Source organism: Saimiri boliviensis, chromosome 6 (assembly GCF_048565385.1).
Source record: "Saimiri boliviensis isolate mSaiBol1 chromosome 6, mSaiBol1.pri, whole genome shotgun sequence".
NCBI lineage: Eukaryota > Metazoa > Chordata > Mammalia > Primates > Cebidae > Saimiri > Saimiri boliviensis.
In genome coordinates this window covers 129,007,911-129,033,131 of record NC_133454.1, presented here as the reverse complement: position 1 = coordinate 129,033,131, position 25,221 = coordinate 129,007,911, and the positions used below count along the sequence as shown (strand labels likewise).

Genomic DNA, 25,221 nt, shown 5'->3' with positions numbered 1-25,221 from the left:
CCATGCCTCAGTGCAGGGCCTTCGGTGGACCAGCTCTGCTCTTGCTTCTGTCCTCTGGGGCTTTCCTGGCACCGCCCTGTGACCCCTGTACTACAGTCTCCATCACCGGGTGCCTGAGGCTCCGTCAGCTGGGCGGCTGTGTTCCAGGACTGTTCCAGGACTCTGAGAAGCTGGGGCAGTGGCTAGAGATACCCTGATTGAGACTGAGGTACTCAGGGATGGCTTGGGGGTGCCCTTCTTCAGGAGGGTCACCTGGACCCTGTGCATGCTGGAGTGAGCTCAGGAGGACACGCTGCCCCGTGTGTATTGAGCCATGGGGGCTGGGCATGTCCCAGGGGTGTGTGCTCGCTGCAGCAGCTCAGGGTGCCCTGCACATGCGCCTGAGCCCAAGCCTCGATGCAGATGGCAGGGTGGGGAATGTCAGCCCCCCCCACCCAACTCACCGCAGAGCCCCTGGTCAACTTGGAGCCAAAGCTGTGGCCTAGACCCCTGGGCCCCACAGAGTGCCCTACTCTGGGGTGGGGTCAAGAAGGGCAAAGTCCCTGTGCTGGCCCCTGCTTCCTGCTGGCCCCAGGAACCTGGGGACAGGGCACTGGGAAGCAAGGAAAGTGGGTGGGGACGTAGCTTTTCTGGATACTTTCTGAAGCTCCTCTTCGCGAGGCCCCCTGAGATACACCCTGACCCCCACACAGTCCATGGGACCCCCCCCACATCTGCACTGCTTCAGACCCTCCATGCCGGGACTCCCCTGACACCCCTTCCCGGCCCCTGCGCGGCTCCTCCTCTCATCCCCGACCCGCTGTGGCCGCCACCCTCCCGGCGCTTTTCTCTGGGTCTCCGGGTGTCCTCTGCGGCTCTCTCGTCCACTTCTCTCTGCTTCGGTCTCCCCGGCCTCCTGTCTCGGCCGAGCTCTATCACTCACATTCCCCCGGTCTTTCCTGTCCCGTCCTCCTCCGCTTTTCTCGGTCTCCATCCGCAACTCTTTCTAGGGCTCTCTGCCTGCGCCCACTTCTCTGGCTCTCGCGTCCCTCCTCCCGCCTCCTCAGGCCCCTCTCTGGACCGCTGATGGGACAGGATCCTCTGAGGCCCACTCGACGTGCACGAACCCCGTCACCCCGGGCGCCAGGTTGGGGTGCGCGGTAGGAGGTAGCATCTCCCAGCCGGGGCCCGCCACGCTGAGGACGGAGCCGCGGCTCCTGCAGGAAGCGCCGGGCGCAGACACAAACCCGGGACTCCCCACGCGTGCCCGCGCCCCAGAGCCTCCCCGCCGCAGCCCTCCGCGGTCCGCTTCATTATGCGCCGCCTTTAACGGGCGTTTGTCAGCTCGACTTCCCCGCAAGTTGTTTTCACGGACATCAGTCATCGGCGGCGGCCCCATTGTGCCTGGGGATTGATGGGGAGCGGGAGGGGGTGACAGGGCCTGGGGCGGCCGCCTCAAGGCCTCGGTCTATAATTTTCGGAGGCATAATTGGTCTGGGGGAGGGGGAGGGGCTGGGAGGGGACCTTTCAGAGCCGGGAGGGCGTTCGGGGGCGTGGGGCGCGCTGCAGAGCGGAGCCACGGCTCGACGGCGGTGCGCTGGCGACGAGCGTTAGCAGGCAGCGCCCGGCACGAACCCCGAGCCCCGCGGGGCTCCCCCCCGCCGGCTTCCCGCCCCTCCCGCGCCTCCGCCTGGGGACCACGTCGGCCTTTTGTTGCCGAACCGTCCTTTCTTTCAGAGCTTTGCGCAGCAACGGAAATTTCATTGCTCCTGGGTGGAAATTACAGGGACTCGCGTTCGCTCTCTCCCTCTCCTTTTCTCCCTCTCTCCCTCTCTCCCTCTCTCCTTCTCTCTCGCCCACCATTCCCCCTTCCTCCCCCACCTTTCCCGCGGAGCCGGAATCAGCACCGCCAGGCGCGGGAGCCCGCTCCGAGCGCCTCGCCCCGGCCCCGCTGCCGCCCCTTCCATGGGCGCCGCGCTCGCCTGCAGCAGCCGCCGCCGCCGCGGGGCGGCCGCGATGCCACGATGGGCCTGATCTGGCTGCTGCTGCTCAGCCTGCTGGAGCCCGGCTGGCCCGCGGCGGGCCCTGGGGCGCGGTTGCGGCGCGATGCGGGCGGCCGCGGCGGCGTCTACGAGCACCTCGGCGGGGCGCCCCGGCGCCGCAAGCTCTACTGCGCCACGAAGTATCACCTCCAGCTGCACCCGAGCGGCCGCGTCAACGGCAGCCTGGAGAACAGCGCCTACAGTGAGTGCCTGGCGCTGCGGGGCCCCGCGCGGGGAGCGGCGCAGGGGAGGGAGAGGTCGGGCCCCAGAGAAGGCGCGGCGCGCCCTAGGTGTCCGGGGAGACCGGCTGCCTCCCGCGGCCAGAAGGCGACTGCCGGGGCGCCCTCCTCGCCCTCCACGTCGGGGAGATGAGCGCGCGCTGGGGTCGGAGCAGAACTCGGGGGGTTGGGCGCTCACGTCCGAAGAGGGCGCTGGAGGCCGCTGCCCGAGGTCGGGACCAGCTGTCAGAGTTGGTCTCCGGCCCGGCCCGCTAGTCTCGGGGGACGCGAGCTAGGCAATCCCGGGACTCCCGGCTCTGCTGCGTTCGGCAGCCCTGACCAGTTTAAGCCCTTTGAATGTGTCGGAGAAAAGGAGCTAGACAAGGCATTTATCATCGTCTTTATTATTTTGACGACTTCTCCTCCTCCTGCCGACCCCTGGACGCCTCGCGGTCCCCTCCGCCCTCCTTGCTCGCGGCCGCCCCCACCGCTGCCTCTGCGCGGAGGGTTCTAGCCTGGCGGAGCTGGGTTCCCCCGCCGCGGCCGTCGCCGACAGTTATTCCCTGCGCTGGAATCTGCACCGTTCCCGCCTCCGCCCTGGCCACAGGAGGGTGGGGACCCTCGCCGCCGGGACTCGCGGCTGTGGAGCTCGGAGCGGTGTCCGCCCGGGCCTGGGGGCGCAGACACACACACTCCCTGCCGAACGCAGGACCGCGGCCCGGGCTGCGCTCACCGCGGGAGTCCGCCGGGGTCCACGGTTGGGCTCCTCTGGTGGCAGGGACCTGGTGCCCACTCCGAGCCCTGTGAGGAGCAGGAGAGCGAAGCTCAGGGCCGGGGAGGGCCGCGTGGGGAGCGTGGAACGGCGGTCAGGGCCACCGCGATCCTCGGGTGCGCCGCGCGGCGCTCGGCTCGGGCCCCGGGCGCAGGAAACGGTGCTGTGCACTCCAGGTGGCGGCGGGAAACCGCGGCTTCCTCCAGGAAAGCCGCAGCTTTGCGAGGGCGTCCTGGGGAGACGCGCCTCCAGGGCCGCACGGCGGGCACCAGCTGTCGCCAGGGGGTCCCAGTGCGCAAAACTCGTCTCACAGAGATACCCCGGTTCTCTCCAAAGCCAGGCTCCCCCTCCGAGTCTCACAGCATCCAAACTTCTCCTTGGTGCTGGCTGTTTAGGGGCAGGGGAAGGCGTGCGCCCGCAGCCGCCCCAGTCCCTGCGTCGAGACTCGGACTTCGCTGGTCCCCGGGCGGGCACCGCCGAGGCCGCCCAGCCTGCGCACTGGCAAGGCGGGAGTCTCGCAGCCTGCAGCCCAGCGCCCTGGGCTGGAGCAAGAGCCCGTTGACCGCGGCCCTGCTGGGACCGCGTGCCAGGAGCACGCTCCCGAGAGTCATCCCTTGGAGAGGGTGCAGGCAGTCGCCCCAGTCCCCTCAGAGCCTCTGTGGGGAGACAATGACCCTAACCTGGCCTTTGGTGCAGTTCCCCACCCCCAGCCCCACCACAGCACCCGTATATCCAGAAGGAAAGGCGGGAGGCGAGATTTAAACTTTCTTACCCCTGGGGAGTGGATGAGACCCTCCCAGCTTCCCTCTATGGGTTTCAGGGTCTAAACCGGCTTCCTGCCCCTCCAGGCCCCCTGGCGGGTACAATGATCTTCCACCAGGTCCATCGCCAGCTGGGTGTGGGTGGCAGGCGCCCTGGCTGTGTTGTTGCCAGTGGATTATTTTATCAGCCTGGTTCATGGGGCCCAGCTCTCCCGCTGACAGGCACAGGCACTGGGGACCCGGCAGGCCCAGAGATCAGACTCACGTGTCTGCCGCCAGGGCTTGACTTCCCGTTCAGGCACATGTGCGGGGGGGCCTGGCAGTCACCTGGCCATAGTGGTCCCCACTTGCTTGTCTGTCGGCTGATGGAGGCAGCTGGCAAGGTGCTGAGGCTGCGATGGAAACCGGGGTGCTGGCAGAGTCAGCGGGTGGAAAGCTTAATTTTATTCTTTCCCTCCCAGGTTTGAATGACTCCCTTTGGAGAAGCCTCCCCTGAAGTCCCCTTCTCTACCTTCTATCGGGTGACTTCTCCCTCCCCGAACTTCCAGCCACTCCCCCACCTGTGGGGTGTGTGCTGCCCTCCCCAGCCCTGAGCCCAGGGTGTGGCTTTGGGCAGGGCCAGCTGGGCCAACTCCTCCGTGGCTTTGTCTGGGGCAGCAGGAGTGATGTTCCTCTCACTTCTTCCAGGTATCCTGGAAATAACGGCGGTGGAGGTGGGCATTGTGGCCATCAGGGGGCTCTTCTCTGGGCGGTACCTGGCCATGAACAAGAGGGGTCGGCTGTATGCTTCGGTGAGTCCAGGTTTCCACATGGGTGGGCGCTGAGGGAATATCGGTCTGGTCTGCACATTATGCCAGGGGGATGGGAGATGTGGGCAGAAGAACGCTTTGCCCAGCCCAGGGTATGTGGGACCCGAGCTGGGACCAGACCCTGGCCCGGGGCTCCACATGCCGTGATCTTTAGCTGTGTCTGTTAGAAGCTGCTCCTCGAGTGACCTGGAGCCTGGCCCTGGGGTCCCGGGTTCTGCAGAATGCCGGGCTAGCAAAGGTTTCCCCCAACCTGATCATCACCACTACCCTTCCCTGAGAGTAGCTGAGAGCAGAGAAGTGATTATCCCCAAATTTCCACCAAAATAAATGGACCTGAAACCACCCGGGACTGTTCCTTGAGGCAGCCAGAGCGCTCCCGGGAGCGTGGAGAGGAGAGCGCTGGCCTGGCTTGAAGCATAGGAGGGGAAGGAAGGTGGGACCCATGTCCCAGGCACACAGGGGCCTTGAAGCCCGGGTTTGGGCCCAGTCTTTCTACTGCCTGGGCCTCCGTGTAACAAAAGAGCCTCCTTACTCGGTGGGAATGGCAGTGCCCCTCCCCATCAGGGGTGGGGGTGGAGAATACAGAGTAAAATACATGTAAGGGGATGTGCTGCCTCCAGCTATTCATTACTCGCAATTTGGCTGATACTTCCCTGGGCAATGAGAGGTTTTCCATCCACTTGTAGCCTGGACGACGCAGCCCGAGGACAATCTCCCTGCAGTGAGCTCTCTGCGCAGTCGGGCTCACTGGGGAAACAGCCTGCCTCTCCTCTCTAATAGGCCGAGGATTTCAGCAGATTTTTAGCCATTTTGCTAAATGAAGGGCCGGAAAGCTGAGATGCAGCCCTTTGCTTTTTTTTTTCTTTCTTCTTCTTTTATTTATTATTATTATTATTATTATTATTATTATTATTATTTTGTAATATCAAGATCCACTCTACAAAGTGACATTGCCTTTCTTTTTCCTTTTCTTTTTTTTTCCAAGTCGGAGTCTCACACTATCACCCGGGCTGGAGTGCAATGGCGCAATCTCCGCTCACTGCAACCTCTGCCTCCTGGGTTCAAGTGATTCTCCTGCCTCAGCCTCCTGAGTAGCTTGGAATTACAGGTGTCCGCCACCATGCCTGGCTAATTTTTCGGCTAATTTTTTTGTATTTTTAGTAGAGACGGGGTTTCACCATGTTGTCCAGGCTGGTCTCGAATTCCTGATCTCGTGATCCACCCACCTCAGCCTCCCAAGGCGCTGGGATTACAGGTGTGAGCCACCGTGCCCGGCCCACCTCTTGGTTTTCTCTGGCTCAGAGGCCACTCACTGGAAGCTGTGTCTGGAACAGGGGCCCTCCTGGTGCCAGCTTCTGCCATGGGAGGCTCAGGATTTGGGGAGACAGAACAAACATGATGTGAGGGGGTCCTGGTGGTTCAGAGCCCACTCAGGGCTTCCATGCCCGAGAGCTCACAGCCTGGCTTTGGGAAGGGTGGACAGAGACTCCTAGCCCCACCAGGGATGCTGAAGCCAGGGGTAGCCAAGCAGACTGGCTGGAGGGTGTGGAACTTTCCCGAGTGCCCAGCAGAGAAGTTCCCACAGCCCTGCAGCCACCCTGGGAGGCACATAGCCTGGATGCCAACCCTGTCACCTGCCGCTTGGTGCTGCAGACCTGCATGCGGCCAGCTGGCCTAGGAGTGCTGTCCCGCTATGGGGCTCCCTGGACTTTGCCAGCAGCATGCCTGCCCTCAGGCCAGCTCATCCCTCTGGGGGCCAGTGACCACCACACCCGACGCTCCGGGCTCCAGCCCTGACCTCCCTTCTGAGGTATAGACCACCCTCCCACAAAGTCCTTCTGCCTCGGACACTCCAACCAAGCTCTGCAGCTCCCAACTCCCCACCTTAATCGTCACCCCACCGGCCACTAACTGTCACCCAGAACGGGCTGAGAGGCGGGGTAGACCCCGTGTCCAGCCCTCAGACCACGCCCCTGTATCGCTCTCTTCAGCCAGTCTGTCGAGTCATCCAGCCATCCCCCTTTCCCTCCTTCCCTCTCTGCCTTTCTTCCGTTAGTTGTTCCGTCCTTCCTTCCTCCCTCTCGCTTCGGTCCATTCACCCTTCTGCCCATACGCCTCTCCTTCCTCCCCCTGTCCTGTCCCGCATCCTGGCTTCCAGCCATCCTTCCGTCCGTTCTGTCCGTCTGCCCGTCCACCCATCCGTCCACCCATGCTTCCTGCTTTCCTCTCTTCCATCCACCCCACCCCCCGTCCACCTGACATTTGGTGTTTCATTCGCCGGTGTCCTGGGCACTTACCATGTGTTGCACTCTGCTTGACACATGTTAAGGGGACTTGCTAAAATGCAGTTTGGCTCAGGTCATGGCTTCCAAGGACTCCCATCACGCACAGGCACCCCCCGGGCACGTTAACTCCACCACAGAGCAGAGCCCAGGTGCCGTCTGCTCCCAGGGCGGTCGTCATCCACAGGTCGTGGCTCCTCCAGCCTCTGGAAGCTCCCTCGACTCTCCAAGCCGTCTGTGCTGCTCACCCCACACCCTCACTGCCTGGAACGCCCTCCTCCCAGAAAATGCCCACTAGGAAGTGCCCGCCCCACCCTACGGCTCTCTTCAGAAGTCACCTCCTCACCACAGTGGCTTCCGAGTCCACTTTTCCCCACCCCTCTAGGGTGGGAACGGCCCTGGGGAAGGGGACTGTGGAACCGGGTCTGGTGGGACGGCAGGGTCAGGACGCACACTGGAAACTGTTGTCATGGCAAGTCTCAACCGCAGTAGCTCTGGGGTCTGTGGCCCTGGCCCCTGAGCCGACGACACCTGCCCTGGTCATCGGCTGCCCCAGGTGCCCCCCAACGTGGCAGCAGGTGATCTACACTCCCCCCATCTCCCTCCTCGGGAGGGCCTGAGTCCCCTGCCACCGGAGGCTCACAGGCCTGTGTCCTTCAGTGGCCCACCCCACAAGTGGCCCTGCAAAGAGAAAGCTGACCACGTGGCCTCCCTGGCCCTGGGAGGACGCACCTCCTGCAGGAGCGAGGGACCTGGGAGAAGCCTGGGGCCCACCCTGAGTTTCCCACAGTCTGGCGTGGGAGCCAGCCACTAGCATGGTGCCCCCAGTGTGGGTGTGGGGGAAGTCGGCCCTGAGCCCACCTGCTCATTCCCAGATAGCCCCTGAGCCCCAGGCTGTGCAGGGGTCAGGCACAGGTCAGACACTATTCAATCCCCCTGTGATGTAGGCTCTGGCACCGCCCCTGGGCCTCAGTTTCTCCATCTATAAGCATGGAGACTGGTCTTGGATAGTGACATCTATACTGTGACCCAGGGGGCTCTGGGCCTCCAGGAGAGCTGGTGAGCTGGGGGGCTTCAGGTGATGGGGAGAGGCAGCCCCTACCACCAGGTCAGGCCTTCCACCCTTCCCTGCCCTGGGCTTTCATGTGGCTGAAAAAGAGGACGGGTGCTTGAAACATCTCGCTCCCTGAGGTCCTGCTGGGTCAGGTGCTGTGGGACCCAGCCTGGGAGCCCCTGGAGGCCATTTCCACTCTCCCTCACTCCCATGGGACACATCACCCCAGATAGGAACAGACCACAGGGGCCTCCCGCTCCTCCCTGGGGCCAGTCTGCTGTCTGCCCTGCCCAGGCTGCTTCCGCCTCCCACCACCCTTCCTGGTTCGGAGGAAGCAGCTCCTGTCAGTCACCCCCTGGGGGAGGTGCCCTGGGCGTCGCCACTTGCCTGTAGCTGGTACTGAAGCCCAGTGGGTCTGCGTATGGCATATCCACCCCTTCCCTACCCCACAGACTAAGAAGACCCCATCAGTCAGCCCTGAGGGAACCTCCCATGTCCAGGCCTTGGGGACACTGGTGTCAGCTCCTTCAGTTCAGAGCTTCACCGTGCCTTTGAGAGAGCAGGGTCCCCTCTGCCCTGCCCCAACTGCACCCCAGGCCTGACAAGGGTCCCAGTAATCTCTGATGACAAAGCGAGTGTCCTCTCTGTCCTCCTCGTGGTGGGACAGCCCCCGCCTCTGCTCTCATCCTAAGAATAGCAATATCGTGGCATGAGCCTCTGCCTCATGTCAGCCCCGGCCACCGCTCTTGGTTGCAACCTCTTCAACCTGCAGAGTAGGGACCCTCCATCTGAAGAGAATGCTGCTCAGAGATCAGTGACCGCAGAGGGGACCCCTGAATGCAGTGTTTAACGGAGCATCTGGGCTCAGCAAAACTGGCTGTGTCCCTTTCCCTTCCCTTCCTGCTTTTGGTGTTCTTTCTCCTTCTTCTTCTTTTTCTTTTTCTTTCTTTTTTTTTTTTTTTTGAGACGGTCTTGCTCTGTTGCCAGGCTGAAGTGCAGTGGCGCGATCTCAGCTCACCGCAACCTCCCTCTCCCAGGTTCAAGTGATTCCCCTGCCTCAGCCTCCTGAGTAGCCGGAACTACAGGCGCCCACCACCACATCAGGCTAATTTTTTGTATTTTAGTAGAAACAGAGTTTCACCATGATGGCGGGGCTGGTCTCGATCTCCTGACCTCGTGATCCACCCACCTCGGCCTCCCAAAGTGCTGGGATTATAGGCATGACCACTGCACCCTGCCTTCTTTTTTCTTTTTTACAATTTCTTTAAAAGCGATCTGGGTGCTATCACCTTCCTTTGTCCAAATGCCCAGTCCTTGCTGCTGTCCACACTGCCAGCAGACCACCAGGGCACCTGGGTTGGCCAGCCCGACCTCTGCTGCAGACAACTCTACACAGCCCTTTGCTGGGTCAGTGCCCTTAGATGGGGAGACAGGCTGGTGGAACCCTGAGAGCAGGAGCTGGAAGTTGCTTGGGACAGCGTTGCGAGAAGGCGACCTTTGAGCAGAAGGCCAAGCTCACCAGGCACACAGGGGAGGAAGGAAACACCGGGCAGAGGGCAAGGCGTAGGCAAAGGTGTGTCAGGCTGCGAGTGTGCCGGGTGTGGCCCTGGACTGAGCAGCCTCAGAGGAGGGGAGGGCGGCATTGGGCCACCCTGGGCCCTGCCGTGGCGCAGTCTTCCCGGGCCACTCAGCGACCGTGACATCTCGTCCCCGCAGGAGCACTACAGCGCCGAGTGTGAGTTTGTGGAGCGGATCCACGAGCTGGGCTACAACACGTACGCGTCACGGCTGTACCGGACGGTGACCACTACGCCCGGGCCCCAGCGGCAGCCCAGCGCGGAGAGACTGTGGTACGTGTCCGTGAACGGCAAGGGTCGGCCACGCAGGGGCTTCAAGACCCGCCGCACTCAGAAGTCCTCCCTGTTCCTGCCGCGAGTGCTGGACCACAGGGACCACGAGATGGTGCGGCAGCTGCAGGGTGACCTGCCCGGACTCTCTGGTAAGGGGGTCCAGACCCGGCGGCGGCGGCGGCAGAAGCAGAGCCCGGGTGGCCTGGAGCCCTCACACGTTCAGGCCCCGGGACTGGGCTCCCAGCTGGAGGCCAGTGTGCACTAGCTGGGCCTGGTGGCCGCTTCCAGAGCTCCTGGCAACATCTTGGCATGGCAGCGTCTCGACTCTGACTCTCCTCCTTGACCACGTGCCCCCTCGTCCTGCCCCCTGCGTCTGGGTTGGCCGCTGTTTCCAGAGCCAGCCCAAATCAGCGTCCGAGGGTCCAGGGGGAGCTGGAGAGCGCCCGGTGGGAGCTCGGAGAGAACTGCCTGCAGTGCAGGACATTTGTGGATCTGCGTGGCCAGAAGCCCGTGGTGGGGAAGGCTCTCAGTGCCAGCCCTGGCAGACCGACATGTCTCCAGCAGCAACAGCAGGGCAGCGTGGGGCTTTGTGGCATGAAAACATTAAAGTATTTTATTCTATTCTGCCGTTTGGTAGATGGTGATGCCGGCTGACGAGCACTCACCACCTTTGCTGGAACGTGCTGGTTTTGAGCACAGCAGAATCGGCACTGGCACCAGCCTGCGTCAGCTGCTGCTTTAAGAGGAACGTGGTATTCCCAGAAATCGGGCTAAAGGTGCATTTCCATACCCTGGTTTTAGAAAGTTACGATTTTTTTGGATAGTTGGAAACAAGCTAAGGCGTGTTTGTGCATGTGTGTGCATCGTGTGTGTGTGCATGTGTGCGCATCACATGTGTGCATGTGTGTGCACCGTGTGTGTGTGCATGTGTGCTCATCGCATGTGTGTGCATGTGTGTGCATCGTGTGTGCATGTGTGTGCATCGTGTGTGTGCATTGTGTGTGCGCATGTGTGCATCGTGTGTGTGCATGTGTGCTCATCGCATGTGTGTGCATGTGTGCATCGTGTGTGTGCACATCGTGTGTGTGCATGTGTGTGCATCGTGTGTGTGCATGTGTGTACATCGCGTGTGTGTGTATGTGCGCATCGTGTGTGTGTGCATGGAGAGAAGGACTGTGTATTTCTGAAAGCATGAGTGTGCATGGGGGAACGTGTTCTTGTGTTAGTGTGTGCCTGTGTGTATATATGTATATGTGTGTATGTTCCTGGGTGTGTCTGAATATGTGATGTGTGTGTGCGTGTGTGTGTGTGTGTGTGTGTGTGTGGAGAGAGAGAGAGAGAGAGAGAGGTTTACTTTCTTCTAGAACTCTAAAAAGCGCCTCCCTCTGGAAGCTGTGTGCTTCTCCAGGGACCCTTTAGAGTAACTTTGTCAGGTCAGGCAGCGCAGAAACTTCCTCTATCCCTGCAACCTGCTCTTGGGTCCTGTGCACCCTGCCTTTGCCTAAGAAGGTGAGGCTTGGCCTGGCACAGTGGCTCACACCTGTGATCCCAGCACTTTGAGAGGCTGAGGCAGGCAAATCACCTGAAGTCAGGAGTTTGAGACCAGCTTGGCCAACATGGTGAAACTCCTCTCTACTAAAAATACAAAAATTAGCCCACTGTAACGGCGCATGCCTCTCGTCCCAGCTACTTGGGAGGCTGAGGCAGGAGACTTGCTTGAACCTGGGAGGTAGGGGTTGCAGTGAGCCGAGATCGCACTTCGACCTGGGGGACAAGAGCAAGACTGAGTCTTAAAAACACAAAAAAGAAGCCGGGCGCGGTGGCTCACGCCTGTAATCCCAGCACTTTGGGAGGCTGAGGCGGGTGGATCACAAGGTCAAGAGATCGAGACCATCCTGGTCAACATGGTGAAACCCCGTCTCTACTAAAAATACAAAAAACTAGCTGGGCATGGTGGCACGTGCCTGTAATCCCAGCTACTCAGGAGGCTGAGGCAGGAGAATTACCTGAACCCAGGAGGCGGAGGTTGCGGTGAGCCGAGATCGCGCCATTGCACTCCAGCCTGGGTAACAAGAGCAAAACTCGGTCTCAAACACACACACACACACACACACACACACACACAAAAAAAAAAAAAAAAAAAGAAGGTGAGGCTCAGAGAGGCGAGTACTCAGCGGCTGGGCCCCGCCTTGGACTAGGTGCCTCCTCACACCTGCTCCTCAACAATGGCATGGGCGCTGTCACCTGCGCCAGCTGAGGTAAGAGCCGGTGTGGGCAGTGTACTCAACTCTCCCGGCACCTGGCAGGGTGGGCAGGGCCCTGGTGAGGAGCCTGTGCTGAGCCTGAGGCCGTGAGGACCATGGCTCTATGTTCCCATTTCCTCCGAGGGTCACAGAGCCCAGGGTCACAGAGCCCAGGGTCAGACAGCACAGGGTCACAGAGCCCAGGGTCAGACAGCCCAGGGTCACAGAGCCCAGGGTCACAGAGACCAGGGTCAGAGAGCCCAGGGTCACAGAGCCCAGGGTCATAGAGCCCAGGGTCAGACAGACCAGGGTCACAGAGACCAGGGTCAGAGATCCCAGGGTCACAGAGCCCAGGGTCAGACAGCCCAGGGTCACAGAGCCCACGGTCAGAGATCCCAGAGTTAGAGAGCCCAGGGTCAGAGAGCCCAGATTCACAGAGCTCAGACTTGAAGAGCCCAGGGTCACAGAGACCAGGGTCAGAGAGCCCAGGGTCACAGAGCCCAGGGCCACAGAGCCCAGGGCCACAGAGCCCAGGGTCAGAGAGCTTATGGTCAGAGAGCCCAGACTCAAAGGCCCAGGGTTAGAGGCCCCTGCCTGGTCAGTGCACACTCGCCAAACCCATAGGGAGGCTGGGCTCCTCACTGGCATGTGTGCAACACAAGTGAAAAGTCATGGTGCCTCCTTCAGCCCCAGCACATGTCAAATTTCCCGGAATCGCTCCCTTGCAGGGCTGAATATTCACGGCAGTCAGCAGGAGCAGTGCGCAGCGCGCGGGCTGAGCTCCGCTGTGGGTTTTGTAGTTTCCCCAGAGTGAGATGGGGCAGGGGCTGCCATCACTCCCGGCTTGCAGATGATGGCCCTGAGGCCTGGCGAGGAGAGCTTGCCCAGGGGCCGTGTGGATGCAGGGGAAGCCGTGACAGTCAGTGCTGCAGGATCAGCAGATGGTCCCCGATGAAGGCGCAGCAGACACTGGGGGCTCTTGTTTAACCCGTAAAACAACTCTGACAAGAGAATGTAGATTTTTTGCAGCTGACAGCTGTACCGGGGTCACCTTCCTCCCCACACCAGAGTCCAAGGGGCTTTATTTTGTGTGTGCGTTAGCGGGCTGAACTTTGTCCCCAGAGTTCGTACATTGAAATCCTAACCCCAGTACCTCAGCATGTGACCTTTTTGGAACTACGGTCATTACAGATGCAGTTGGTGAAGATGAGGTCACACAGGAGTAGAATGAGCCCTGCATCCATTGTGACCAGGGTCCTCCTTAAGGGACACGTGGACACAGCCATGCACACAGGGGGACACCGTGAGAGCATGAAGGTGGGGACAAGGGAGACGCTCCTACAAGCCCAGGAGTGCCAAAGTTTGCCAGCAAATGCCAGCACCTAAGGGACAAGGAAGGAACAGACTCTGCCCTATAGCCTGAGAAGAAGCCAACCCTGCCGACACCCTGGTCTTGGACATCCACCTCCAAGGCCTGCAGATGACAAACGTCTGTTTCAGTCGCCCACCCTGTGTGGGGCTGTGTTACCCTAGCTTGAATATCAGGCACCGAGGGCAAGGAGGCTGCTGGTCTCCAAAAGGAGAGCGAACCCACTTTTGCTGGATGAAGGGAAGGGGAGAGAAGGCGGGCTGCAGGCTGAGAGTGCAGGCTCCCTGGGAGGGGTCAGAGGATGCCACGGCCTCAGGTGCCATGGTGGGAACTCCTGCTTCCTTACACACAGGAAGGGCTGGAGGCAGGTAGAATTCTACTGAAAAGGAAAAGGGTATGGGGGTGTGGGGACACCTGGGACCCAGCATCCATTGCTGTTAGATGGTTCACCTGCTCCACATGCACTTGGGACAGGCGGTGCCTGGAGACCCTACACCTGTGGCTCTGTGGGCAGATGCCCTCTGAGTCCGGAGAGGCCGCCCCAGGGGCTTCGGGGACAGTGAGTGACCTCCCTGCTTGCATTTGCATGACCCAGAGGGAGCCAGAAGGGAGAGAAAGAGGCTAAGCAGGTGGAGCAGGCCTTTGCCTGGTGAGTCTCTGGGACTTTGGGTCCAGAACCTGTCAGGAGTAGGAATGGAAAAATTATGCAGTCTATGAAAAATGGTAAGGTGGCCGGCCGCAGCAGCTCATACCTGTAATCCCAGCACTTTGGGAGGCTGAGGCTGGTGGATCACTTGAGGACGGGAGCTCAAGACCAGCCTGAACAACATTGAGAAACCTCATCTCTACTAAAAACACAAAACTAGCCAGGTGTGGTGGCAGGCGCCTGTAATCCCAGCTACTTGGGAGCTTGGGAGACTGAGGCAGGAGAATCACTTGAACCCAGGAGGTGAAGGTTGCAGTCAGCTGAGATCACACCACTGCACTCCAGCCTGGGTAGCAGAGTGAGACTCTGTCTCAAACAAAACAAAACCCACAAAAATTAGCCAGATGTAGTGGTGTGCACCTGTAGTCTCAGCTACTCGGAGGTTGAGGCACAAGAATTGCTTGAACCCGGGAAGCAGAGGTTACAGTGAGCCGAGATCATGCCAGTATACTCTAGCCTGGTCAACAGAATGAGACTCTGTCTCCAAAAAAAAAAAAAAAAAAAGGGAAGGACATTCTGACATACGTGACAACATGGGTAAACCTTGAGGACATTGTGCTGAGTGAAAAAAATAGAATTTCACTTCGATGAGATCCGTGGAGTAGTCAAATCCAGAGAGGCAGAAAGCAGAATGGTGGGTGCCAGGAGCTGGGGGAAGGAATGGGGAGTTAGTGTTTGATGGAGAGACAGTCTCAGTTTGGGAAGATGGAAAAGTACTGAAAGTAGGTGATGGTGATGATGGTGATGGTGATGGTGGTGTTGGTGGTGATGGTGATGATGATGGTGGTGATGGTGATGGTGGTGATGGTGGTGATGATGATGATGGTGATGGTGGTGATGGTGATGATGATGGTGATGATGATGATGGTGATGGTGGTGATGGTGGTGATGGTGGTGGTAATAATGGTGATGATGGTGATGGTGATGATGATGGTGGTGATGGAGGTGGTGGTAATGGTGATGATGGTGATGGTGGTGGTGGTGGTGGTGGTGATGGTGATGGTGGCGGTGATGGTGATGGTGATGATGGTGATGGTGATGATGATGGTGATGGTGGTGATGGTGATGGTGGTGGTGGTGATGATGGTGATGATAGTGGTGATGGTGATGGTGGTGATGGTGATAGTGATGTTGGTGGTGGTGGTGGTGGTAGTGGTGATGGTGATGGTGATGATGGTGATGGTGATGATGGTGATGGTGATGGTGATGGTGCTAGTGGTGGAGGTGATGGTGATGTTGATGGTTACAGATTGTGGAAGTCCTCAGCACACTCATACACTCCACAGTGCCTTGACGGCAGCGGTACTGTCATTCATGTTCATGCCCTCCCCATGGAAAGCACTAGTTGAGAGCATTGGTGGCACCCAACAACCATTGCTGAATTAAGGAAAAAAGGAAAAAAGGTCCTCTTGGAGTGGCTAGTGGGCCCCCTGCCTGCCCAGTTGGCCTGTACGGTGCTCTCCTGGGTGGACACAGGCAGGAGGAGCACTTGGCCAGGGTCTGGTCCATCCCTGCTTGCCCCACAGGAGAAGACGGGCTTGCCTGGGTGAAGCCAAGAGAATAAGGAACCCTGGGCCTGGCTCAGTGGCTCATGCCTGTAATCCCAGCACTTTGGGAGGCCGAGGCAGGTGGATCACAAGGTCAGGAGTTCAAGACCAGCCTGGTCAACATGGTGAAACCTCATCTCTACTAAGAATGCAAAAATTAGCTGGGCATCGTGGTAGGCACCTGTAATCCCAGGTACTCAGGAGGCTGAGGCAGAGAATTGCTTGAACCTGGGAAGCGGAGGTTGCAGGAGCTGAGATCGTGTCACTGCACTCCAGCCTGGGTGACAGAGTGAGACTCTGTGTCTAAAAGAGAGAGAGAGAGAGAGAGAGAGAATAAGGACCTCCATTCCCAGCCCCCTGCATCCCAGCCCTGGAGCCCACCCAAGCTTCTCTGCCTCTGATAGAATCAGTGCCTTCAATGGGGAGGTCAGGATGGCCCCGGGTGTCCCAGCTTCAGCTGCTCAGAGCGGGCCTTTGAACCCCTCGGTGGGTTCAGAGGCCTCCTGCCTCCCAGGGGTTGAAGGACTCGGAAAGGTGAACCAGCAGGTCTATAATTAGTGCCCACCCACCCGAGGGCCACTGTGCCTCAGCATTCCAGGGCTGCGACAGATATAGCCCCTGGGGCTGACCTCTGTTCCCCCTCGGGCTGCAAAGGCTGGAATACCACGGCAGCCCACACTTGTGCCTGAGGGCCTGGCTGGCCCTGTGTCCACACCGAGGAAGGGGACTGTGGCAGAAGGGATTTCTGGGAGGGTTAAAAGCCAGCGGGTGCTGTTCTCAGACCCGCTGATTCGAATGTGGCCTTGGTCACTTCTGTTGTTTGATCATGACAGCATTTGCAGTCATGTGGCCCAGCACCGGCCTCTGCCTCTCCCCAGCCTCAGGGTTCCCATCTGTCAAGTGGGGCTCCCACAGTGGTCACTGAGAGCTGCTGAGGCCACACAGATGATGAGTGGTCTGTAAATAACCGCTGCACTGCACAGCCAGGAGAGGACGCGGGAGAAACCTGGCCCTGCTCTCCAGCCAGCGGCGGGGCGCCACATTGCAGAGAAACAGAGCACACCTTCCCCAGGTGCACTTTCGGCAGCACTCTCGCTGGAGAGGCTGCTGGCCTGGGCCTGGAAGGCGGGGAATGAATGGAAAAGTCTAGAGGACACAGTGAGTGTTGATGGTGGGCTGGGAGATCCTGGGAGATGTCACGCTTTGGGCAGGCTGGTTTCAAGACAGAAATTTTAAAAATTCATTTATTATCACTGATAAACACATTTATCTGACTTTTGTATAGTTCAGGAGAAAAGCACTGTGATTCATCTTCCATGCATCCTCCACTTATCTACTATCCATCCATCCATCATCCATCTTTCCATCCATCCATCCATTCATCCATCCATATCTTTCATCTTTCCATCTATCCATTCATCATTCATTTATCCATCCATTCATCAACCCATTCATCTGCTAATCTACTATCCATTCATCCATCCATCATCCATCTTTCCATCCATCCATCCATTCATCCATCCATCCATCTTCCATCTTTCCATTCATCTTCAATTCATCCTTCTATACTGTCATCCATCCATCATTCATCCATCCATCCATCCATCCATTCATCTACCCATTCATCTATCAATCTATCTTCCATCTTTCCATCCATCTACCTATCCATCCTTCTATCCATCCATCATTCATCTATCCATCCATCCACCTGTCCACCCATTCATCTACTCATCTACTATGCATTCATCTATCCACCCATCTTCCATCTTTTCATCCATCCATCCATCCTTCTTTCCTTCCATCCGTCCATCATTCATTCATCCATCCGTCCACCTGTCCACCCATTCATCTACTCATCTACTATGCGTTCATCCATCCATCCTTCTTCCATCCATCCATCATTCATTCATCCATCCATTCATCCATTCATCCGCCCACCCATTCATCTACCCATTCATCTATCAATCTATCTTCTATCTTTCCATCCATCTACCTATCCATCCTTCTGTCCTTCCAACCATCCTTCATTCATCCATCCGCCCACTCATTCTTCCATCCTTCCATCCAGCTATGCATTCATCCATCCCCGCTCATCTACCATCCAGCCAGCAAGCATATGGGCATCCATCGGTGGGCCTGGAGCTTCGGTAGAGAGTGCAGCAGGCACCCATGCAGACAAATACCGGACCCTCTGCTGGGCAGGATGGACAGAGGTGGTGCTACCTCTCCTTGTGCATCAGAACCTTGCAATTTCACAGGGTGGCCCTGGGATGTGGAAAGGCCCAGACCACAGGGCTGAAGTCAGGGTGGAGAAGACGGGGCAGAGAGAACTGGCTGCCTGGTAAGGAGTGTTTACAGTCTCAGGCCTTGGAATCAGATCAACCTGGGCCCCAGGCTCAAAGCTCCCTTCACAGGCTGAGGCCAGATAAAGGGCTCTGACATATCTGTTGATCCCAAGCTCTTCCCTGCCCCAGGACCTTTGCACATGATGTCTATTGAAAACAATCTTCCCTCCACTCATCACCAGTTGGATCCCTTTACAATCTTTACTTCTAAAGGTGTCACCTCTTCAGAGAGACCTACCACAATCTCCCTCCTTCAAACTGGGGCCCCTTCTCATTCTGTTCTTACAGTGTCTTGTTATTTCCTTCACAGAACCCAACAATCTATAATTATCTAGTTAATTGTCTATCACTGCTGTCCCCACCAGTCTTTATTTCCACCAACTCAAGTCTGCCTTTGGTTGAGGACTACTCCCGGGGACAGACGCTCCCCGAACTTCCAGCCTGCTCCCCGCAGACAAGAATCCCAGGACTTGTGATGGGAAGCCCTGGGGCCTCTGTGTGCAGAAAGGTGAAGACTGAAGGGTTATGGGTGGAACAATGCCGGCGTCTACTACATTCTGCCAGATTCACCTTTTGCAGATGGGAAACCTGAGGCTCAGAGAGGTGAAGCAATTTTCTCAAGGTCACACAGCCAGTGAGGGACATGCCAGGGCTGATTGCAAGATCTCTCAGGCTCCAATGCTTATGTTACATGGAGCCCAAGGAGGGGAGCTGGAACAGGTAGATGGCAAGAAGTGAGAGGCGGGAAAATTGTGTGGCCGTTCTGAAACTGCAGAGCAGAGAGCTACGCATGACCCAGCGATTCACTCCTGGGTGTTTACCCCAGAGAAGTGCAAACACATGCCCACACAAAAACCTGTGTGCCAGCGTTTCTAGCAGCATTATTCATGACAGCCAGCGCATGGCAGCAAGCCAAGTGCCCACCAACTGACTGACGGATAAATGCAACGTAGCCACTCTCTACTGTAGCTAGCACCCACAGTGCTCTGTGTGTACAGCGCTATGGGCGCAGGATGGAACGGTGTTCACCAGTAGAAGGAACGAAGTGCTCATACGTCTTACAGCACACACGAGCCTGGAGGGCCGGGTGCTAAGTGAAGGAAGCCAGCCCAAAGGGACACATTTACGATTCCATTCCTATGAAATGTCCACAATAGGCAAATCCATAGAGATGAAAAGTAGATTAGTGACTTCCAGGAGCTGATAGGGAAAGTGGAGATACTGCTCATTGGCATGGGCTCTTTTTCTTTTTCTTTTTCTTTCTTTTTTTGTGAGGCAGAGTCTCACTTTATTGCCCAGGCTGGAGTGCAATTGCACGATCTCGGCTCACTGCAACCTCTGTCTTCTGGATTCAAGCAATTCTCCTGCCTCAGCCTCCCAAGTGGCTAGGATTTTAGGCACCCATCACCATGCCCTGATAATTTTTGTATTTTTAGTAGAGACAGGATTTCACCATATTGGCCAGGCTAATCTCGAACTCCTGACCCTGTGATCCACTGGCCTCGGCTTCTCAAAGTGCTGGTATTACTGGCTTGATCCACTGTGCCCAGCTCACAGTATGGAGTTTCTTTTGGAATGATGAAAGTGTTCTGGAATAGATGGTGGTGATGGTCACAGCGCACTGAATAAAATAATTACACTCTTCAAATGGGTGGATTGTATGGTATGTGAATGGTGTCACATATGAATGATACCTCCATGAATCTGCTGGCACAGACACGTGGTCTGCAAGTCTTTCTAGGAGAGTGAGGCTGGGCAGGCCTTCCCCACCCTTGGGGACAATCTGTGGCATCGGAGGTGGGAGCAGGGGTGTCGCAGGTGGTCTGGGAGGGCACCAATACATGCAGTACTGAGGCCTACCAGCAGATGGCAGCGATCACAGGGACAAGCTTCAGGTATGGCAGAGTCGGCCGAGGACACTTCGCTGGGTCTTTGCATCCATCCATCTTTCCAGCTGGTGGGCAATGGTGCCGCTCTCCCTGCCGGTGACATGCTGTGGCAGCTGCTGATTCACTCTGACCAGGTAGTCGGGGAAGGAGTCAGGACGGACCATGCCCGGACATCCCGGCATGCCCCAGTGGCACACGGAGGGCAGAAGGCCCCCCCTCCCCAGGCACAAGGGCCAAGCCTGGCACAGAGGAGGAGGAGGCAGTGGGCCTGCGGCCTGGCTAGGGTGTGCAGCAGGTGCCCATCCTTGCCGCTGGAGGAAGGATGGGCAGCAGAGCTATGCAAAATAGTGATGATGATGGTGATGACCACGTGGGGCGAAGAGGACGGGGCGCGTTCAGTGGGTGCCTCTCCCACCTGGGGCCATGTTGCTTGACTTCGCCTCAGCTCTCTGAGCTGGATTCTAATTCTCCCCATGTGATAGGTGCATCAGAGAAGAAAGTCTTGCCCAAGGTCACACAGCTTGCAAGAACTGAAGCCAAATTCACAACCAGCTGCCCGGCTGGTCTTGGGCTCAAATGGTCTTAACAGGATCTTGATTCCATGATTTTTGTCTGAAGCTATTTTGTTTGTTTGCTTGTTTTTTTGACACAGTCTTGCTGTGTCACTCAGGCTGGAGCGCAGTGGCACAATCTCGGCTCACTGCAGCCTCTGCCCGCTAGGTTCAAGTGATTCCCATGCCTCAGCCTCCTGAGTAGCTGGGATTACAGGCGCATGGTAGAGACAGGGTTTTGCCACGTTGTCCAGGCTGGTCTTGAACTCCTGACTTCAAGTGATCCACCAGCCTTGGCCTCCCAAAGTGCTTGGATTACAGGCGTGAACCACCATGCCTGGCGTGTCTTAGGGTTCTTGATTTAAACCAGTGGTTCTTGAAATTTGCATTTCAGGCCCCATCCCAGATCTGCTGAATCAGAACCCTGAGGTGATGCCCAGCAATCTGTGTGTTTCAAGCACACCAGGTGGTTTAGATGCCCTAGAATTTAGGAACCTGTGATTTAAAGGGGCATCCCCATGGGTCGTTCACACTGACTGAGTTAGCGTCCACAGCGCTCTGCTATGGGCTGGGTGCTTTTCATCCATCATCCACTGAACTCACCCAGTGACCCTGCAAGGATGGCCACTATGATTCCCATTTTACAGGTAGGGAGACTGAGGCCCAGGGGTAAAGCCTGAAGTCCCTAGCTGTGAGGGAAGAGCTTAGACAGGAGGCTGGGTCTGAGAGGCCACTCTCCACCAGGCACAGTGACTGCCGCCCCCAACATACACACGTTCTCTAAGGAGTGGAGATTCAGGGGAAGGCATTGCCACTGAAATATGGGCATCATTGTTTTGGGACACCTCAGGCCTTGAGCATAAGGGAGACAGGCCAGAGTGGGGAAGGAGTCACAGTCCCCTTGAGGCTCACCAAGGCCTCATCTGGGGCATCCCCAGACCCCTCGGCAGGAGGGTGGGTCCTCCCAATGCTCACCCGACCTGCACCCCACCTCGAGGTGCACAGGAAAGACTTGCTTTCAGGATCCAATGGGTTTGGGGCCATGGTTCATCTTGGTCCGAGTTGAACCTCCCAGAGTATCTGTTTTCCCTCTATGAGTTATAACAGAATTCAGCCTAGCTATGCAGGCCAGCAAATTTAAGATACACATACCCTAAATAAGATAAAACTGGTGTTTCTCATGTAAAGGAAGTCCAGGGTGATGAGCTTGCTCAGATTCATCAAGGACCCAGGTCCCTCCATCTTTTTCCTTCATATTTGTCATGTAGCTTTGACTTCATGGTGCAAAATGGCTTCTTAGGCTCCAGCCATCCCATCCACATTCCAACCAGCAGTAGCAAAGAAGACAGGTTGGTCTCCTTCTTCAAAAGTCATCTCCTAGGAGCCACACCCACAACTGTTATGTACCTTCCATTAGCCAGCCTTCAGTCACATGGCCAATCCAAGCTGCAAGGGAGGCTGGGAAATGTAGTTTTTACTCCAGGCAGCCAGTGCCAGCCGAAACTCGGGGTTTCTATTGCTGCGGCGAAAAGAGAAAAGGGATATTCAGGGCCAGTGACACAGTCCTCCTTAGGGTGGGCATCACAGTTCCTCATCCACCCACCTGTGTGCCTCCTGGGGCTGTCAAGGGTTTTTTTTTTTGTTTTGTTCCTGGCCGCTTCTTTAAATGTCAAGAGCACAGGAGAATGCTTGGTGTACAGGCGTCCTCTGACCTGCTGCAGAAGTGATGCTATTTACTGCCAGCTCAGCCAGAGACCACCTGCTGGAAGTCACAGCACTGCCAGTCCCACCTCAGGCCCAGCCATCAGAGCCTCCCCAGCCCAAGCCTGACAACCTCTGTCAGAGGCTTTTCCAGCAAGATGCTGAGTGACTGTCACAGAGGCTCCTCCCTGGGCAGTGGCAGGTTTTTTGGGCTGGTGTCCTCACCTGTCACTCCCACCCTCCCCCGAGTAGGGTCAGGTAAGGGGGATTGGCCAGGCCAGCATCTCCCACAGACCCACTCTCCGGGCCCGGTGCGGTGCTTCACGCTCGCAATCCCAGCACTTTGGGATGCCTAGGCAGGAGAATCACCCAAAGTTGGGAGTTTGAGGTCAGTCTGGCCAACATGATGAAACTCTATCTCTACTAAATATACAAAACATTAGCCAGGCATGGTAGGGTGCCTATAATCCCAGCTACTTGGGAGGCTGAGGCAGGAGAATCGCTTGAATCTGAGGGGCAGAGGTTGCAGTGAGCTGAAATCGTGCCATTGCACTCCAGCCTGGGCAACAAGAGCGAAACTCCATCTCAAAAAACAACAAACAAACAAACAAACAAACAAACAAACAAACAAAAGCCCATAGTCCTGAGGGCCAAGAAAGCCTTCAGGGCTAGTGGGCTCCGAGGGCAGCTGTGCACCCTGGCCGAGCTGACCCAGCCCTGGACACTGGAAGTGGCGGTCTGCACCTGAATGCTGGTGCTCAGTCCCCCGGCCCGGGCCCTCCACTCTTCCCACAGTGTTGGTAGGTGCAGTGGCCGCAGTGTGTTGGTGGTATCTGCCACCATCCTGGAGGTCTGATCTCTAGAAGCCCTTCCTGGGTCACTTGGAAGGGGAGGCTCAGCCAGGGGCCCTCACCAGGCATGCGGCGGGACTTGCATCCGAGCCAGGCCCCGTGTAGACCTCCGCTCCAGCCATGTAGCCTCTCCCTGGCACAGGAGACCAGGCAGCCCTCCTTCCCCAGAGCATAACTTTGAACCCAGCCCAGCACAGGTGGGAGCCCCTAATCCCTGCTGGCCAGGTGCCAGCTCTGCTCCACCCACCCGGAGACCCTGCAGGGATGGTGATCGGGTTTTGGGACCCAGAGCTGAGGTCCTGGATTACTGTGGCTGAACAAAGACAGGGCCCAGCCTTTCAGAAGTCAGCTTCCCTCCACGATCTCAGGGATGAAGTTCCCCAAGGGTGGCCTTGTCATGACCCAGGAGGGGTCGGGTGTAGGGAGGAGAGTGCTGGACCAGGAGCAGGTGCTAGTCCCGCAGGCCAGAGCCAAGAGCCGCAGTGTGATGTGAAGCTCGCCTCACTGAGTCCAGGAAGCGTGCTCTCTCTCTCAGGCCCCGGCATTATCCCAGGAGGTATGTGTGGTCACTATCATCCTCATTTTACTAATGAGGAAACAGCTCAGAGAGGTGAAGCCATCTGCCCGAGGTCACACAGCACTAAATCTTCATGGTTAAAGCAGAGGTTGAACGGTCAGACAGACCCAGTTTCCAACCTGGCTCTACCTCTTCCTTCCCCGTGAGTGGGACAGTCCCTTTGCACCTCTGAGCCCGGTTTCTCCCTGTAAAATGGGGATTGCCCCTCCCTGCCCCACACCCCTCATAAGGAGCATCGCAGAGCAGGCAGTGTGAGAGACTCAGGTGACAAGGTCTTAGGGTCTCTGCACAGGTGGGACCCCAGAGGTCACTAGCAGCAACCCTGGGTCTGATGTCCTCTCTAGACCAACCAGGCGGGCCTCTGGGACAGCTGGCCACCCTGCTGGCTGGTCCTGCAGGCGAGGCTGCTGAGTGGGGATGAAGCTAGAACTTGAGCCCTGGTCAAGCAGAGCATGACCGCTGTCCTTGGGGAATGCCATGGCCTAGCTCCAGGCCGCCCTTCTATGCCCCGCCCCACCCCGAGCTCCCTTGTCCATGAGGATGGAGCCGGGCAGTGGCCAGTCGGCATGACTGCCTGCAGCAGCAGAAGGGGCTGCCCCTGTGATGGTGGGGAAGACTGCGCAGTGCCACCCACTCTTCCTGCCCAGTGCCCTTCTCTGCTCACTGACCTCCTCGTGCCAGCCTGGCACTGGTCCCTGCAGGGAGAGGACGTGAGAGGGGCCTGCCCCTGGGTCTACAAGGCCCACACCTGTGACACACTTGGACAATATAAGAAACAAAGAGCCCAAAAAGCCACTCCAGGTGGTGGTGAGCATGTCACAGGTCTGAAGCCGGAGCAGGTGGGAGGGACACTGCCAGGGAGACAGGTGACGACTTGACCAGGAAGACCTGCCTAGGGAGGTGACATCCAAGTGAAGACCCGGTGGCAAGAAGGAGCCACCCTGCCGGGAGGGTGTCCATCAATTGCAAAAGCCCTGGGGTGCAGGAGTTCCAGCCAGGTCAGCAGTGAGGCTGCCCAGAACCTGCAAGGGCAGGCGGGACGGCCCTTGCAGGGCTGAGCCGGGGACTCTGCATTTTTTTCCGGGTGTAGTCAGGGGCTAAGTCTGGGGCTGTGGCTGCACTGGCAGGTGGAGAAGCCGCTCTGCTTCTGGCTGGGGATCTTGCCTGTGGCCCACCCTGAAAAACAGACCCTCCCAGAACTTTGGGAGACCGAGGTGGGCAGATCACAAGGTCAGGAGTTCGAGACCAGCCTGGCCAACGTGGTGAAACTCCATGTCTACTAAAATTACAAAAGTTAGCCAGGCGTGGTGGCAGGCGCCTGTAATCTCAGCTACTCAGGAGGCTGAGGCAGAAGAATCACTTGAACCTGGGAGGAGGTGGAGGTTGCAGTGAGCTGAGATCCTACCACTGCACTCTAGCCTGGGTGACAGAGTGGGACTCTCTCAAAAAAAATACAAATAAAAAAACAGAGACCCTCGCTGCTCTCAACGGGGCTGCCTGAGATGCTTCTGGAGCGACTACCACCCTGCCTCAAGGTTCCTCCGCCCTCTGCTCCGCTCAGGCCCTCCCTGACCTCCCACAGAACCAAGGAATAGAAATACCCCCAGGGTTTGGCCCAGGAGACCTCCAGAGCACATCTCATGGAAAACTCATCAGCAAGTACCGTGGCATGACG

The 25,221-nt window shown here is 57.7% G+C and overlaps 1 protein-coding gene across 1 annotated transcript; it reads left to right on the top strand.

Annotated features, from left to right (window-relative positions):
• Nucleotides 1-1,508: 1,508 nt before the first annotated feature.
• On the top strand, nt 1,509-10,388 carry FGF3 (fibroblast growth factor 3). Its single transcript, XM_039471497.2, has 3 exons — nt 1,509-2,223; nt 4,460-4,563; nt 9,634-10,388. The coding sequence occupies exons 1-3, from the start codon at nt 2,004-2,006 to the stop codon at nt 10,030-10,032; spliced, it is 723 nt and encodes a 240-aa protein (XP_039327431.1). The 5' UTR covers nt 1,509-2,003; the 3' UTR covers nt 10,033-10,388.
• Nucleotides 10,389-25,221: the final 14,833 nt, after the last annotated feature.

What these genes read in the sequence shown, in the direction of transcription:
- FGF3 (XM_039471497.2), top strand. Translation starts at nt 2,004, where the DNA reads ATGGGCCTGATCTGGCTGCTGCTGCTCAGCCTGCTGGAGCCCGGCTGG. An exon ending in CCTGGAGAACAGCGCCTACA is followed by an intron (nt 2,224 to 4,459) that starts GTGAGTGCCTGG and finishes CACTTCTTCCAG; the next exon opens with GTATCCTGGAAATAACGGCG. An exon ending in GGGGTCGGCTGTATGCTTCG is followed by an intron (nt 4,564 to 9,633) that starts GTGAGTCCAGGT and finishes TCGTCCCCGCAG; the next exon opens with GAGCACTACAGCGCCGAGTG.